The sequence below is a fragment of the Pagrus major genome, chromosome 20, assembly GCF_040436345.1.
Source record: "Pagrus major chromosome 20, Pma_NU_1.0".
NCBI classification, from domain to species: Eukaryota; Metazoa; Chordata; class Actinopteri; order Spariformes; family Sparidae; genus Pagrus; species Pagrus major.
The window spans coordinates 23,890,306-23,907,550 of NC_133234.1; the positions used below are offsets into that span (position 1 = coordinate 23,890,306).

Here is a 17,245-nt window from a genome sequence, read left to right on the forward strand (position 1 = left end):
TAGTTGGTTAATAATTGAACATTCAGTCGATTAGTAATCGCAGCTCCAGTCAGACAGGTGAAGAGTTACAGGTAGTCAGCAGGAGTCTGGAGCCTTGACCTCAGCTTTGCCTGTTAAAACCATCTGAGCGCTCCAACAATAGCTCTTCTTCTCTTCTGTTGCTTATTACGAGGCGTACCGAGCTGCTCCCGGGCCTCACTGTGTATTATGTGAGTGAATGAGAGGGCGAGAAACAGCATGCGAGCTCTTTTCTCCACCTTTGCCTCCTCATTTCCTGTAATACTTCCCTCTTGGCGTTCTCTTTCTAGACTCTATTTCTTCTCCCTTAATGTTTTCGCAGTACAAACCCACAGAGGCCGTGTTTACCAGGTCGTATTTTATTCCACTTTATGGGCAGCAAACTTTATGACTCCTGGAAATGAATTCATTTTAACAGGGAGACAACTGTGTGAAGTTTATTTTTTTGTAATATTTGCCTCTAAATCTGAGTCACTTCTCGGAGAAAATAGGCTGTAGATGTTTATCAACAGCAGGAATGTTGGCAGGAAATGTTTTGGGCGATTATAATTTCTTTTTTTTTTTCCTCCCCTCTCCTCGTGCATGTTTTGAGCCGAACACCTCGACGAGTAGGTGTTTGTGTTTATTTCGAGGCATGGAGTGGCCCTTAAACATGTCTCTCATCATCACAGACTAAAATAAAACACCATCATTTCCCCCTCGACGCTTTTGTTCTCTGGATCTCACCGCTGAAGTGCGGCTTCTCCTCCCTCTCCACCCTGCGTCTCTTTTTGCCCTAAATCACACCTCTTGATTTCTACTTCAACGTAACACGGTTTATGTCTGCTTTCATGAGGCTGTGCAGAAAAGAAATTTGCTAAGTGTTGAGATTCTGTGTAAATATTTACCACTTTCGGTATCGTAATTGGTAAATAGTTGCATAATCGTGTGTTTTTATCCGATATTGGAATGCATTAGAATTAATTTGGGTCTTGACTGCCGATAATTGCAACCAGAATACCAATTTCCCCCGTTGGTATTCACACCAGGCTCTGCATACATGTGGAAAATTTCCATTTCCATGCTTTGGGATGTAACCGCTGCTCTGGCTGTTGTTTTTGCTTCTGCAGTGACATTCCCCAGTGAATGGATGGACCGACTCCAGCACTGCTGGAGCCACACAGAGACGTGTGGATGTGTTTTTGTTATTTTTCGTGCAAGTGTTTCAAGACTGGTGTTTTTTTTTTTGTTGTTTTTTTTGCATTACAACAACCGATTTGACCTCATCCAAACCGTCGCACGGGCTTCCTCTGGGACTTGTCACGGACTCGTGTCTGATAATGGCTCCATGTCTCACTGTCGCGGCTGCTTTCTGATGCGAGACTGTTGCTCGACCAGTTTGCTTTTACAGCTCCGTCTGCAGGGAAATGGGCAGTCCGAGGCAGAGCCCGATTCACAAAATGGATGTTGTGTTTACAGACAGCTGGCTGATTCCCTTCACCGGGGAATGTGTGTGTGTGAGTGTGTATGTGTGTGTGAAGTTAAAAACAGGGCCCTAACTTGTCATAATTTGTGGTTTTTGAAGCAAGAGAGAAAAAGGCGGCGTGTGAGTGATGGAGAGTGGCTGTTTGTGCTCCGTCTGTAATTACGGCTCATTGTGCGGGCCTCTTTTTTTTGTAAATAAAATGCCCTCTCATGGTCATGACTGCGCTCGTTCTTTTTGGATTATTTAAAAACATTTCGGATGGTTAGAAAATCCTCCTTTATTACATGAAAATTGCGGGGTATTGTGTTACTGTGGGGCTCGCAGAGGTCAGGGCAGGCAGGCAGTAGTTTTCTAACAGGGAAAGTAAACGGCACGTGTTGCCTGCAGGGCTGCTCTCGCTTCTGGGTCACGCCAATCTTGTTGCACTCAATACTGGTGTTGCACTGGGACCAGGGTGAGGTACTATCAGAGTAATCATATCTGTCATACACTTTCTGCACAGGGGTAAACAAATAGAAACAACAGCAGAATCAAATGCAGTCCAACTCAGTAGCCCCTGAATAAACGATCCTAGTGTTAAAGCATTTATTGCTTTATTGATAATAAATCGTTTCTCTTTTATCAAAAACAAACAACACATTTGCTCCTTCAGGCTCATTGAATGTGAGGATGTGCTGCTTCTCTCTTAAATACCCTCATGGTAATTATTAAGATTGTAAATTCAACTGTCTTTCAAACTTTTTCTGACACAAAAGGGGAAAAATCTCAAGACACGCTTGTATTAATATCCGTGAAAAAAGCCTCTATAACGTGTCATCTAATCACTCCGTAATGTTTATTTTTGGGTATAAAATGTGCCTCTGTGTTAGTAATTGAACGCATACAAGGGACCGACATAGTAGATTAAAAACTCATTCATAACTTGTTGTATAGTTGTATATTGCAGTCATAATGTAGGGTTGTGTAACACAATCCCACAGCATGCCCGGACTTGACTTCCAAGGCACCAGTCTGCTGCGGCACACCATTTGGGAGCCACTGTTACCGACTGAACAATCAAAAGATTTAATCAGCAAGTTGAGTTAAAAGCCTAAAACACCACCTTATTGAATTTTGACTGTCAAGACTGTCAAGACTACTGTGTCAGGAGACTTTTAAAGTTTTTAAAAGTTTCATAATAGCAGTTCTCAATTGTGTTTGATTCCATTATTAATGTGTCAGAGTTTCTTTTCTTATGTAAATGAGATGATGTCCACAGATAAACGTTGGACCTCAGCGCGCTGCACTGCACTTTGTTAGGAACAGTTTTGGTTATAGTCATAAATTCTTAAACTGCAGGACTCGTGCATGTGCTGTTCTTGTTCTCACCCTGCCATAAGATTTGTATTCAGCGTAACCTTTCCCGTGTTAACAGACACAAATGTGATGCTTTACGGTGCATCTAAAACTCCTGTCACCTGATGAGGAGTTTGTTTAAAGGCCTGGGAAAAACGTAATTTAACTTGAGTGTAATTAACTATATATTTACCATTTACTAACGATGTTATAAATTGTCATCATGTTATTATTGTTGTTTTGTCTCTGATTTTGTATTGCTATGTAGCTGGATATTGTGTTCAGTGTGTGACCGCTGCATTTGTTTATTGTTGACAACTCTTTATTTTAATCTCAGTAGGCTTTTGCCTAGTTATCTCCTCACAGTTAAACACCATCTCCATACACTCCTCCATTACCTGCTTGCAGTGTTGTAATTATATCTAATGCACTATTGAACACAGAGGAAAAGCCTCTCACACTGTTTTGTCTTCCCCCTCCCATCCTGCAGGTGGCAGCATAGACAGCGACTGTGCCTTCGAGGGAGACTACGCTGTGCCCCCGCTCTCCATGACCGAGGGCATGCAGCACATTCGCATAATGGAGGGCGTGTCACGCTCGCTGCCCTCCTCCCCGCTGCTCACCCACCAGACCATCAGTGTCAGGCTGCAGCCGGTGAAGAAGCTCACAGGTAGAGACACTGCAGTGGAGTCAGAGCCACACTGAGTGCAAGGTTTGAATTAGTCAAGCAGTGTTGGCACATTTGGGAAAAGAAAACCACAGCCAGCAGAGATGTGGGCTGAATCTGGTTCAGATTTGTCTTGTACGCAACATCCTCGCCTGTAGCTGTCCTCCCCCATAGACTCATTGTGCTAATACAGCCTCCCTTTAACCCTTCACTGTACCACTGTAGGCAGGGTAATCAGGGAATCACGCACACTGAAGTAAAACAGATTTTTATGACACAAAGTGAAGAGGAGTGGAATGGCTCCTCACCCCGACGGTTGCCAAAAAGCAGTAATCACTTACCGTACTACTTACCCACTAATTGTGAGTCGAAACATAAAGCCGCGGCCTGCGGCAAACACTGCAATTTCCAATTCTTGTAATCACCAAAGTCCTACCTAATTGACAGTGCCAAGAACAGCTGATAGACTCTGAGCTGTGGTCGGCTCTGCCTCCTCCTTTATCGCTCTATATCTCCCACTGCTAATCGTTTCCTTCCACACTCAGACAATGTGGAAAATCCCCCCCACAAGCCCTCCATGTCTCCCCATTAACTGGATTATGAGTCTTATGTCATGTTCTTTCCGGGGGAAGCTGTGGTTTGTCAGCGTGGACGTCCGAGGCTTTACTGCTGCGCTGCAATTTCAAATTGCAAAATGAAATATTGACATTGCAGCTTTCACCCAATATCAGTGCAGCCTCCACACAGAAGCAGAGTGGGTGTGAAGGACTTTAAAGCTTGATTCAGTAGTCACCACTAGGGTGCACCAGCCTCTCAGCTACCTTCAGATCATTAACCATTTCTTGTATGCTGGGGGGACTGTGATTTATTTTTATTTTTTACATCACACAGAATGATTTATTCTCTCTCCCGGGTCGTCCAAAGTGTGGGTTTTATAGAGGAAACACACTGAAAGTGGTTTTTCTTCCATTTTTACCGGGTGTGCCGCACCACTGTGGAGGGCTCTGTGTGGGTGACAGGATCCAGCAGAGGCTGTTTAGAGGGAGAATCTGGACCTGAGAATTGGATTTCAGACCGAGCTGGTTTTATCACACTTTGTTCCATTTTACTTCATGTTACACGGCAGATAAAAAGCCTAATTTGAGGTGTATACTTTCATCTGTGTGACTCAAAGTTAATTTATTAGATTGCGTATGTGAAGCTGTTAATGTACTTCTATTTGTGCGGGTGTGCTGTTATTTTGAAAGGAGAACCTTGTTGTTTGGTGTGATTAATGCTGTCTCATCGGTACTATTCTTACTCCACGGCTGACGTCGAGAGATGTCTCTCCGCAGTACAGTCACACATGTCATCAGCAGGTCAGATGTTGTCAGATTTGAGGGCTGCTTTTAGATTTTACCTTGGGAATTAGTGATTTTTTTTAAACATCACTTTGCTGCGATTGATTTGTTTTACCTTTGTAAACGCTGCTTACACCTGTCATCTTTAGTTATTCGTGTGTGTTTGTGCCGGCGACAGTGAGCGACATCATTTTGGCAGGATAAGCCCTTAACCGTGTTAATCCTTCCAGATTTATGTCTCTGTCACATCACCTATTGTGTGTTTTGCTGTTGTCTGTTGTCATAATTACATCACTGATGAAAACAACATAGAAATATGATTTTGTACAGACATTGACAACCTTGAGACCTCAAAATCAGGTAGGATTTCAACCAGATATTTAAAATAATAACTACGCTGCCAGGGCATTTTTATTTTAAAGCAACACTCTGTAACTTATGAAAGAAGAAATAGTATATTATTCTTATTACAAATTAAAAATTATATTCCGAGACAATAAAACTTTATTATACTTTTATTATAACTTAATGCTAAACAGTGGTTTAGCTGAAGTATTAGCTCTGCTTACTAGCATTACATGGTGCTGCTCTTAAATACTTTGGATTTTATTTTGAAAGGGTACCCAGGTTAGGTATTCAGGGTAACGAGTTTACACATTAAAGTGTGTCTACAGGTCGTGGGGAGTATGACTGCCTGTGTGAAAGATAGAAAAAGAAGAAAAAGACAATATGAGTATGCCTTGCTCGAGGGCACCTCGGCAGTGCTCAGAAGTTGAACTGGCACCTCTCCATCTACTAGTTCACACTCCGGAGCAACCCAACAGAGGAAGCTGCATGTAATCTGATAAACTGCCTCCGGTGATGTCACTCAGTGGCTAAGTTGCATTGTGGGTATTGTAGTGTACTCCTGTAACACTGTTAAACTAATGGACAGTTTTGAAACCGATCGAAATCAATACAGCAGAACCAGAGAAAACCTGCTGCCTACACTACCCACAATGCAATTTAGCCACTGAGTGACATCACCGGAGGCAGTTTATCAGATTACATGCAGCTTCCTCTGGAGTCACAAAAGGCTTTATACTACTTTTTGTTTACTCCCCGAGACCTGTAAACACACTTTAACGTGTAAAGTGTGTGGCGTGTCTCTTTAACTCTCAGGAAACAAAGCAGAATAATTCTTTCCTCTGGCGTGAACTTGTGTGACTCTCTGGCAGAAACTACAATTGATTAGTTTTCATTGATTCATTTATTTGGAGAGTCTGTTCACGTCACCGCTCTGTGTTTGTACGCCTCTCAAAGGCAATTAACGTCTGTGCGTCACCTGCGATCGTCACAATAAAACAGTAAACTACACTGTGTACAGTGCCAGACGCAGGTTGTGATACTTACAAGAGGAGAAAGGTGTGAAAATGTGTCCTAATTTGGCTCAGATGTTTATTAAATAACGGGAATATCAACTTTTCTTATCAATAAAAAACTGCTCGAAGTATTTTCTCACATTTTTGAGAAATACAGTAAAATAGTGTGACTGTTTTTGCATAATTTAACTTCCATATAAAATCAGGAGTCCGCTCTGATGGCAGTATGGTGCAGTATGTCTCCTGCCTTCCCCACCGCTCCGTTTCACGAGCTGACCCCTCGAGCATCTGAGGGCCCCCTCGAGAGTCTTCATGCAGGCAAGAGGGGATTAAATCAGAAACTCAATGATTCTCTAAAAAGGTCAGAGCTTTCATAGCGTTTTCATTCTATCGGAGCCTTGAGGTTGAATAACTCAAGTCCTCCCCAACACCACCGCTTCTCAGCCTCCCTCAGGCCAATCAGGGGCCACACAGGAGGGCAAAAAAAAAGAGAGGCTGCGGTCGGTGGGAGCCACCGGGGGGAGATCAAAGTGCTGCAGCCTTCAGACCTGCTGCTGTGCGCTCTCTAATGTGCTCCTCTGCCACCACTCTTTCTCCCACCTCTGCCATCTCTGGCATGGGAGGGAGTGCCTGGCCTTTTGACGCAGGCTCACACACACACACACACACACACACACAAGCTTGGTACCGTCAAGCTGTGCAGGAAGTGGTGCTGAGTCAAATTAATTAAAGGGTGAGAAAGCCGGGGTGGTTGAGACCTGGTGCAATCTGGTGCTCGATGCCACTTGAGAGCAGGTCTTCCAGGACTTGAAGGACGAAGGGGGACCTGAAGAATAACCATTGACGTGTCAGCTTATTTTAAAGTAGTGACGAAGTACTGACTTTAAAATTTCTCCCTGTTAGCAACTAGCAAAAAATAACCATAAGAATCCCAGTTTGACCCAGAAACCCTGATCTTAGTGCGAGACAAGTTTTGTTTTGTACTGATCTTGTAGAAGCAATGTCGGTTTTTGAACCGTCTCAGGTCCCAGTGGTCAGAGGGAACACATCCGTTCACTTTCATTTTACCTCAGTTTCTATCACTCTCCCTCTTCGCCTTCTTTCGTCCTTCATCAGCGGGTTCCTTGTCTTTTGCAGTGTAGAGTTTCCACAGTTATTTCAGTTGTTCCACCGTTACCTGGGGATAACATGGCCTCTTCCTCTCTTCCTGTTTTGGCTGTGCCTCCTTTGTGCCATTCGTCCCGTGTTTTTGCGCTAAAAATCCGGTTTGGTGTCAGACTGAACAGCATAGTGAGGTTTATAGTGAACCAATCTACATGCGGATGGTGTCATTTTTCAACATATATTACACTGTGCAATCAGTGTTTACCTCAGAATGATAAATCAAAGCAAAAAAAGTTGTCTATTGCCAGTTTAACCCTTACTGTATGTGTCCGGGGCTATTTTTCCACTTTGACATGTTGTATCAGCATATCGGACCCAAAAACACACAACAAAACATTAAAGCAGATTTAGAAGATGATGATATTTTTATGTTAAAAACACAAACATGCCCAATAAAGCATTTTAAAACTTGAAAATGTAAACACAGGATTTCAAATGAGAACATACAGAGGTAAAACTGAGATAAAATCAAGCTGTATACAGTTATTTACAACAAAAAGCAGATGTAATCGTAGGCATAGAGTTTAAAACCAGCACTTTTGACAGAAATTGACAGAACGCCATCCCAACAGTCATGTGAACTGCTCACGCCAGTGGTTAAAAAATATTAAATATAATAAATAAATAATATATAACCCACTATCAGCCCGCTGATGTTTAGCCCAGACTCTAGTTCTTCACACAAACTCATCATAACTGGAGTCTCCGTCCCCTTTAATCCAGCTGAACTAACAATAACATTGTTGTTCTTTATTAAACCCTGAAGGGAAAGTGTTTTTAATCCCTCTGAAAGGTCAGACTACACGGCCAGGACAGAGTTTCTGTGTCTGAGTTCACTTTAACCGAATGTTTTCTCCAACACTGGGCGTGACACCGCCACTTTCTGCTCTCTAACTATTGTGATTTGACGTAATTACAAGCAATTTCTCAAAGGAAAACGTTCATTTTCTGGCACATTTTTTTGGAGCATGTCATGTTATGAAGCTCCTCCGTCTCTCCCGCTGTGCCCTCATGAATACATACGTCCTCGCCAGCCGTGTTTGTTGCAGCATTCCTTCGTCTTCATGCGTGTGTTTACGTCGCCCTATTTTTAGTCCCCTGTTGTCTGACGCTATGAGTGACGATGATTGCTCATTCTCTCAGCGATATCTCCGTGGCTGATTGTTATGAGTTGTAATCACTGATTGCTTATTTGTTCCTTAATAAATACCTCACTCAAGTGTAATGCTCCCAGAGACGTCGCCCCACTTGATTGATTGGCGCTGCTTCACTCAGAAACATGTAAAGGGAATTATTTCAACATCCCTCCCCAGATTACACCGCTTTCCCCTAATTAATGGCAGTAATCAATACAATTACCGCCTCCCCATGGATTGCCACATAAAGGTGGAAAATTGCATTTGGCCTTAAAACCTGAGAATAGGCTTGATTTAATTATACAGCCTAATTTTTCTCCCACTCTTGCTGCAATTATCACAGTAGTATGAGTATATCTAAAATCAATTGTCTCTCTGGTGCTTACAGTAATGGAGTGATGTGTGAATAAGTGGCAGCGTACTACAGTAAGATAACTTCTAAACGGTCACGTGACGCAGGCATAAAAAACGCTCGGCAGCAGCGTGGACGGTCGGGATTAACGGGGAACTGCTTAGTCAGGCTTTACAGCTCATTGTGTGGGTGGCCTTAAAGGATCCACAGTAAAAACAGACGAGCGCTGTTAAATTATCTGCTCGTGATGAGTGCTGCCTGTGTCATTGTTTGGTGTTTGAGAGGATCACTTGTTGGGATATGTCTTGCACGAATACAATGGACTGTAACAAGATTTTAAAACCCTGAAAGCTGAAACTCAAGTTCAGGCACATTATTTGGGGGGGATTTTCAAAAAGGCATCTGGGAAACGTAGGCTGTCATTACCGGAGGTAGAAGATGAGGCAAGAAGTGGAAAAGGCTTTGAAAAACTTCATGAGTCATCTTAGAGGTCGTCGATGTCGTACGGAGTGACGTCTTGATGTAAAAGGAGAGTTACTTCAAAAGAGGATGGCTGCAACAAACGATTCATTTCATTTTTCATCAATCAGGATTAATCGTTTAGTCTATAAAAGGTCAAAACATTTTGAAAAATAACCCTATTCCCCAGAGCCCAAAGTGATGTCTTTTAAATTGCTCCTTTTGTCCAACCAACAGTCAAAACTCCATATCACACCATATACAACTTCTGTTTCTAACATAAACATAAATGACAAACACTCTGGATCGTAATCGATTTCTTTCAAGCTGTCTTTCAAGTCAAACGCTCACTAGTTCCAGCTTGAAAATATCTCCGTCTGAATGTCTTTGCTGTAGTTGAGAACGCAATCTCACCACAAGATCATGTCACATGGTGTTCGTATCAGTAGATGAAGTGTCCACAATTGTCATGGTGTTTTGTCAGAGCGCTTTATGGACAAAAAAGGGGAATTCCTGTATTAATAAACATGTGGCCTTATGGTAGAAAATGTTTTTGATATCGGTCCAGATGAGCTCAGCCGGCACCCGCGACACGAGGTGCAACGGCTGCGACGTAATCCTGACACCAGAGAAGAAAAAGCGGAACATGGTGTGTAGAGCCGGAGTATTTTCACATTTAACGCGGTGGATTAAGGGTTTAATTGGACCAAACCAGAGCTGATGATTGTTGGAACAGTGAAAAGACAAACTAAGACAGTTTTTGGTGACTTTAATTTTATCTTTCTCTGGAGTTTGAATAAAAGTGTGTTAAAATTGCTGTTTCTTAAATGGAGTCTGGTGGATTTGTCGATAGCAATTTAACGGCTGATTTTACTCTTTAACCAAAAGCTCTATCTCTGTCGGGATTCTCTCTGTAATTTTGTCGGACACTTAAAATAACCATCAGGGTCCATCACTGGCAAAGACAAAATTTTAGTGGACGTACTTTGATGGTCATAGTTGCCCACAAAGGATTACATGGCAGCCATTGCAGCCGTGTCGTGGCTGCTGGCTGAGGTGATTTACTGGACTAATTTCAGAACTTCTTTACTGGTTATTAACACTTTAAATTGGTTTGAAAATGACAGAATTCCCCTTTAAGGATTAAAAGATGAGGTATTTCTGCAGTGGAGAAAGACGTATGTAGAAGTCCTGTGCACCATGCCTTGGACATTTTATAATATCTTATGCACTTGGTGTATTTTTGAAATGACATTTAGGACATCTCAATCTCCCTCTCTCCACGCCTCCTTAGTCAGCCTCTGCGTTTTATACGGCATCTGGCATCCTCTGTGAATTTTGGGAAATGAACACTGACATTCGGGACGTCTCAATCTCCACGCCTCCTTACCCAACATTGCACCTTGAGAAAATTGTTCTTCAATTATTGTCATTATTTCTAGCTTCAACCGTCCCAGCCACCACGGACACCTCCAAATCATTTTTTCAGCTGAAAGGAAATGTGACATTTTCAGCTCCACTGTCACAGGCGGAAAAATAAAGAGTGAAGGTTAAGTGTTGAGAGGGGTAATTGAAATCTAATGCACTCAGGAGGAGCACTAAAGATCCAGCTGGATTAAGTGCTGTGACAGAAATTCTTCTAATATTTTAGTCATCCGATAGTTTTGATGTTTAGTGATGAAATATCATCAGAAATCTTCTTTTACAGTGTGTCACTGTCAAGTTACTGAGATCCACAATCTTCCATAGATTTGTTCATAGATTTTTTACATTTTTTAATTTTTACATCTGATGGAATGATGAAGAACAATCTTTGTGGGTTGCTTGTTATAAAAGTTACAAGTTAAGGTTTTCAAAAGGAAAGTCTGCAACCGTCTCTGTTGCATAAATTTAGGGAGAAGGCACAGGGAAGATAAACTGTGCACGTAAGAAAGACAAAACGCCACATGACATCAACAGAGCTGTGTTTTGTGGGGAATGGAAATAAAGATCATAGTTTATTTCTGGAGCTTTAAGCTGTCAGCTGCTGCATGAGGATGTGTAAAGATGATTTAAAAGACAAAACACATTTGCATAAGATTTATATTGATTTTAAAACATAGTACGTGATCCAAGCTAAATAGAAAACTCAGGATTGGATTACTCCCCAAATCATTATGAGCTTTTCATTTTACAAAAAAAAACACGTCAGCAACAAAGTCTTAATGTTTCCTGGTGCTTCTGTTTCTCACACACCTCCTTGAGCAATTTTATCTGTGCTCATTTCAATCATAATGGCTCCTTGCTGTTAAAGCGAGGCATGTGATCAAACACCCCCACTTGTCATCTCACTGGATTATGTTGCATGTTTTTGACAATATGCAACCAGTCTAAAAATACTCATCAGTTGGTATCATGCCACAGATGTAAATGTTTAGTTATTTTTTTCCCACAAACACTAAAAATGGCAGAAAATAAACAACTGATCACTGGTGTGGTTGGATACAAGATCCAGGTTTTATCGCACAGAATGATCATAAACTTTGGCCTGTGAATTCATTCATTGCTTTTAAAAGAAGTCCGCTTCTACTTCGGGTGTTTCATAGAAAGCTGCAACACTATTTTGCTGTGAAGCTCCAGAAATGTTTTGTGGGCTTTCCATCTGAATTTTTTAATTTTGAGTGAATTTATCCTTTAATCAACATCACCATATATAATAGTTGAACACTGGAAGAGACTGCAGAATGAGTACTTTTACTTTTACTGAAGTAAGATTTGAATGCAGGACTTTTTCTTGTAGTATTTTCACCGTGTGGTATCAGTTACTTTTACTTAAGTAGAGTATCTGCCTACTCCTTCCACCGCTGCCTGTGACTGTAGCCCATCTTTAAGGCTCGTTGGTAGCATGCTGCAAATGCTGTTCGGCGATGTCACCCCGGGGAAATAAGTGTGACTGGAGGAGATTAATAAAAAACACTTAGAAAACAGCGGGCTTACAGGCTGACGGATATGAACCCGGACACAAGGAGAGGCGGTACACAATAAACTCTCAGCCCCGTGGGTTTGAACCCCTAAATAGGCGTAAAACATGTCTGCAGCTGTACAAATACAGTTTCAAGGGTAAAACAAGGACAGGCAGGGATGCCCGAGCCCAAGAGGAAGATGGAGCGGGTTTTATTGAAAGCCTCGTCCCTATCAAATGATACCTCTCGTCTTTTTCCCCCCACTTATGTGATCTTATGTGTCCCCAAAGCTCCGTCCACAAAAAACTGTATCCCTTTAATAATACCCTCCCTCTCTCCCTTCCTCTCTCTCTCTCTCTCCCTCCCTTTCTCTTTTTTTTATGCCATTTTCTTTCCTCCCTCAATACCCACCCTTCTCCTCCCCCTCCTTTTGCTCTGCGGTTGCCATGACAACAGCAGCACTGCACCATTCATCTGTTGGAGACCTGGGCTCCTGTTCCTGTAGAGAGAGAGAGAGAGCGCCTCTCACATCTATACATAACACGCTAAGCGCTAATGCAGTCACGGAGGCGAATGAGGAGCTCGGTTCCTATCTGTGCACACACAGGCTCCTCGCAGGAAGAAGCTCCCTGCGCTGCTTGTTTTTCCCTTTTTCTTTTCCTTTCTCCGTCGTAGTGGCGAAGGTTTTGCTCACCTGTCAGCCCTCGGTACTACCGCCATCGCAGAAGTGTCACCTCTGTGTCCCCCCAGTGACACAGTGACTGCTGCGCTCTTCCTTCCTCCTTCCCTTTTCCTCCCTCTCTCCCTCTCATTCCTCCTCCTCCTCCTCCTCCTCCTCCTCTTCTTCCTCCTCCTCCTCCTCCTCTCGCTCCTCCCGTCCCTGCCATAGCTGCCTGGCTCTGTATCATTTACTGCGACTGAATTGTGCGGGCAGCATCAGCACTGAAACCTGTGGAGATTTCCTCAGAAAAGGAAACAAGAGGGAAGAAAGAGAGAGAGAGAGCTTCAGTTCCTCCGCACTTATCCTCCCCCTGCTCGGCTGCAGGTGTTTTCCTCCTCCTGTTTTCTTTTTTCTCTCCTCTTTTTTCCGCTTGTTTTTGATGAACTGGTCATCGCTCAGGGAGGAAGGACTGTTCGTGTCGCTGGAAGGGGAAGGAGGGGAGCTGGTGCCGTACCCCAGCCTTCAGGAATGCGAGGTCTGGTTTGAGAATGGTGAGCCCTGCCTGCCACACCCTCTTTTGCTTGTTTCATTCCTCCATCTGTGCCTGCAAACTCTGCTCCCACCCCCCCCACCCCCTCCACCCTTTCACCTGCTGCTCCACCTTTCGGCTCGGCCAAGTCTGTCTGCTCTCTGATCTGACAGCTGTGTCGGCCGCTGGTCCGAATGACGTTTGTGCAGACATGGGGCTAATGGGAGGAGCGCAGGAAAGTAATTTCTCTCCGTGAAATGATGCATTTGTCAAAGGGCTGCACTCTAATGACAACGTAGGCTCGAGGACCTGTGAATCAACCAGAGTGCGATAATGTAAGTGTTTTTTCGTGGCGAGCTGCTCTGTTTCATGCGTCAGCGTGGGTGAGCATTCAATTGTCTTTGAGTGCGTGTGTGTGCGTGTGTGTGTATGTCTGTTGGAGTGTGTGTGTCTAAGCACAAGCTGTGGGCGGCTAATGGTGCTTGTTCTTGTTGTTGTGTGTCTCACTTTTCCCTTCCAGAGCACAGCATCATATGTAGCGTATGGTTGCGTAAAATGGGTTGAAGTTGGTGGGGAATAGTTTGTTCTCCCCCCCCACTCAACCACCACCACACCACGCAGTCGGCAGCTTGTTGTTGTGTACCAGTATCACCCTGTCATGTGCTGGGATCTGGTTCCTCCCTCCAGTTCTAGTGCTGCAGGCTGCCTCCCTCCCTCGCCTTGTCCCAGGGGACTGCTAGCTGGTGTGTGAACAGAACAAAATGTCTCAATAACACTATCTGCCAGCAAAACACAAGCACCTCATCAGCAGCTGCTATTGCTAGTCTCAGGTGAATGGTTTTTGATGAGGCGCCCACAGCCAGTTTTCACACCACTTAGTATCGCCACCTGGAGAGTGCTTTGATGAGCTTACTTTGTCAGCTGTCATTCAGGATGCATCGGGCAACGACACTAAGCACTTCGATTTCGGGGTGGCTAAATGGCCATGTTGATTGTCTCCCAAGGTGGGGGAGTGTGGGATCCCTCACGGGGTTACTTGAATCTTGACGGATCATCCAGGGTGATATATAGCATCCCTCCATGGTTGAGTGATGAAAGAAGTATAGGTACTTCAGTTACAGAGCTTGTAATACAAAATATGGGCTGCACTCTCTGAGAAAACCCAGTGAAAACACGAGATACAGTACAGCCGATGACGTGGCCGTTACAGTGTGTTTCCCAAGGTTATTCTCATCTCTACTTCCTCCTGAGTGTCTCGTTGTCTGTGTCGGTGCCTATGATCTCATATTTATTCACAAGACAAGTCAGTTAAGCCTGGCTTTGAATTGCGGGCAATTGATGTGGCCCACTTACCTGAAAATCAGCCCTCTGCAGTGGTTCAGAGTGATATTGATTTATATAATTGCTCAATTTCCCTCCCTTGCAGTCCCCTGAGCAGGTGTCAGACAAATGGCTTGTGAGCCTAAGATAAGTTGTGAAATAAATATGACCTACTGTCTGAAATCTAACCAGTTTTCAGTGTATAAAATGTAGCCTTAGTTGGATTTGAATGCCTCTGGAAATTAATGTGATTTTAATGTACCTACATGCCCCATTTAGTGACAGTATGGTGTCGGAGATTTCTGATGCAGGCCTCTTTCACCACTCAATCTTGATTACAAAAGCAGCCTGCTGAGCCACTCTATTGACGGGTGGGCACAGTCTGTACGATGCATGACACCCCGGCTATAAATCACGCATGTGCAACACAATTGTCCTTTAAAATCCCTCACTTTGTTGAGTCTGTGCTAAAGGTTAGAAGAGGAATCTAATTATGAGCTGCATACAGAAGTTGGAGGGAGTTATATGACAGCATCCTAAGTCCCTTTACTTTACAGTCAAGTGTGTGGAATTTGAGTTAGTCATCAAGGAAGCCAGTTTCGCCAGCTCTGTAACGACTCCCTGGGATCTAGAATTACAATCTTTTATTATGAGACACAGTTTATGCCGCCATTAGCCCGATGAAGTCATCTTCCTGTGTGTCTTGTGTTCTTGATCCCCCTCCAACCATGCTCTTTAAACTCAGCTTCCAGTGTCTATGTCAGGTAACAACCTGCAATTAGAAATCTACCACAAAGCTTTCAAAACAGCAACCGTATACCCTCCGCGGAAGAAATGCAGCGCAGAGTGTCGACCCTTACAATTACAGGCCCATCTGTAATCTTCTTTTTCTAGGTAAACCTCTAAAGAAAAATGTTACGTAACCTTTTACCTGATCATCTAAATGACAACAGTATATAACAAAAGTTTATCAAGTGTTTATTGAGCCAACTTCAGCTCTGAAGAATCTGTCCTTCGCACAGTGTTTCAGCACTTTAGATTATGACAGTTTGATTGACAGTCTTGGGAAATGGATGGGCGACTTGGGTCTTGTTTCCTTACCAAACATACTTTTTTGTAATATTGACTATGGCGTCCCTCAAGGAACCCTTCTTGGTCCCTTTCTATTTTCTATATATGTATATATAATGCCACTTGGTAACATCATCTTAATGCCATTTACCACTGTTTTGCAGATGATACATAATTGTATATTTCAGTTTTACCAGACGATCCCAATGTAATAAAATGCAAAATCCAAATTATACACAGTAATCAGTGAGGCTGGCTATACAAGGTGTGAAAGCAGGCCGTAAGTGGTGCGTATGGACCACGGAGATGCTGTTTAAAAGTGTAAAAATAGACCCTGTTGAGTTTGTTATTACCATTGTGTATTTAATTACCTGCTTACAGGTGTATTTTTATTAACTTAATCGGCTTCTGCGTTATTTATCTTAACTCAGTTGTATTACCGTATTATTATCAGTTATCAATGAAGCCCTATAATAATGTCAACATTGGTTGTATAGACCTTGAAATAACATAACAAAAAGAGAATTTCAAAAAGAAAAAGAAAAAGACCTGTCTTGTGCGTGGCCCTTTTATATAGAAATAGGTCATAAAGTATAAGTATTTTGTTGAATTAAACTACTGGTATACAGGAATTAACTCTAACTGGCTTCCACTTTGGGGTCTTCATCACCCTGTCAGCTTTTAACTAACATCTTGTAGTTGCTTAGTAACTTTATCTGGCTTTTTGTAGTCTACAGATGTTAACTTAACCATATTAGACAAACTCCATCAAAAGTTTCACAGCACTGCTGGGTCCAAAAACTGACAATCCCAAAAGAAAGCTCACATATAGTCAGTAAAATGTTATTTTCTGCAGCATATCAGCTCCGGGAACAGTCTGCACACATCACATGTTCAGTGAAGCCAGAGCGTTAGACATCCCATCTTTTTCATATAACTGCCAAGAACGCCACTTTATCTGAGAAAAGCAAAATTGCTCGTTATGTTTCTTGAATACGAAGATCCTTCATTCTTCTTTGTGGGTTTTAATTTATAATATTGTTCATCCAGGACTGTAATTTTTGATCTCCTTTGGTTTTTCCCCCTTTCATGATTTTCTATCAACATGTTTTTTGCTTTCCAAATTTGAATCCTCTCACGTAAAGCAAGTCATCTTTGCGTGAGAGCTGCTGTCCGAATACATTAACAATCAACGATCATCTTTCTTCCACTGAACGTGGTCGCTGCTTACGTTTGGTTTTATCTGGATATTTTAGCAGTACCTTCTGGAAAAAAGGACTGTAGTGAGGAAAAGAGAAACCCGCAGTGTGCTATTAATAGCGATGATAATGATTTGCTTACAAAACAGAGCAGTGGGTTACATATACCACCTCACTGCTTTCTGCGAGTGCTGATGGTGGAGAGCTGAGCAAACATTTATCTGTG

At 42.8% G+C, this 17,245-nt stretch overlaps 1 protein-coding gene across 1 annotated transcript in view; it reads left to right on the forward strand.

The window, feature by feature from the left end:
• Nucleotides 1-17,245, forward strand: part of tanc2b (tetratricopeptide repeat, ankyrin repeat and coiled-coil containing 2b) — a 141,254-nt gene that overhangs the window by 60,599 nt on the left and 63,410 nt on the right. The window contains exon 4 of the mRNA XM_073489737.1: nucleotides 3,309-3,488. Within this exon, the coding sequence (XP_073345838.1) occupies nucleotides 3,309-3,488 (180 nt within the window). The remainder of the gene's footprint in view (nucleotides 1-3,308; nucleotides 3,489-17,245) is intronic.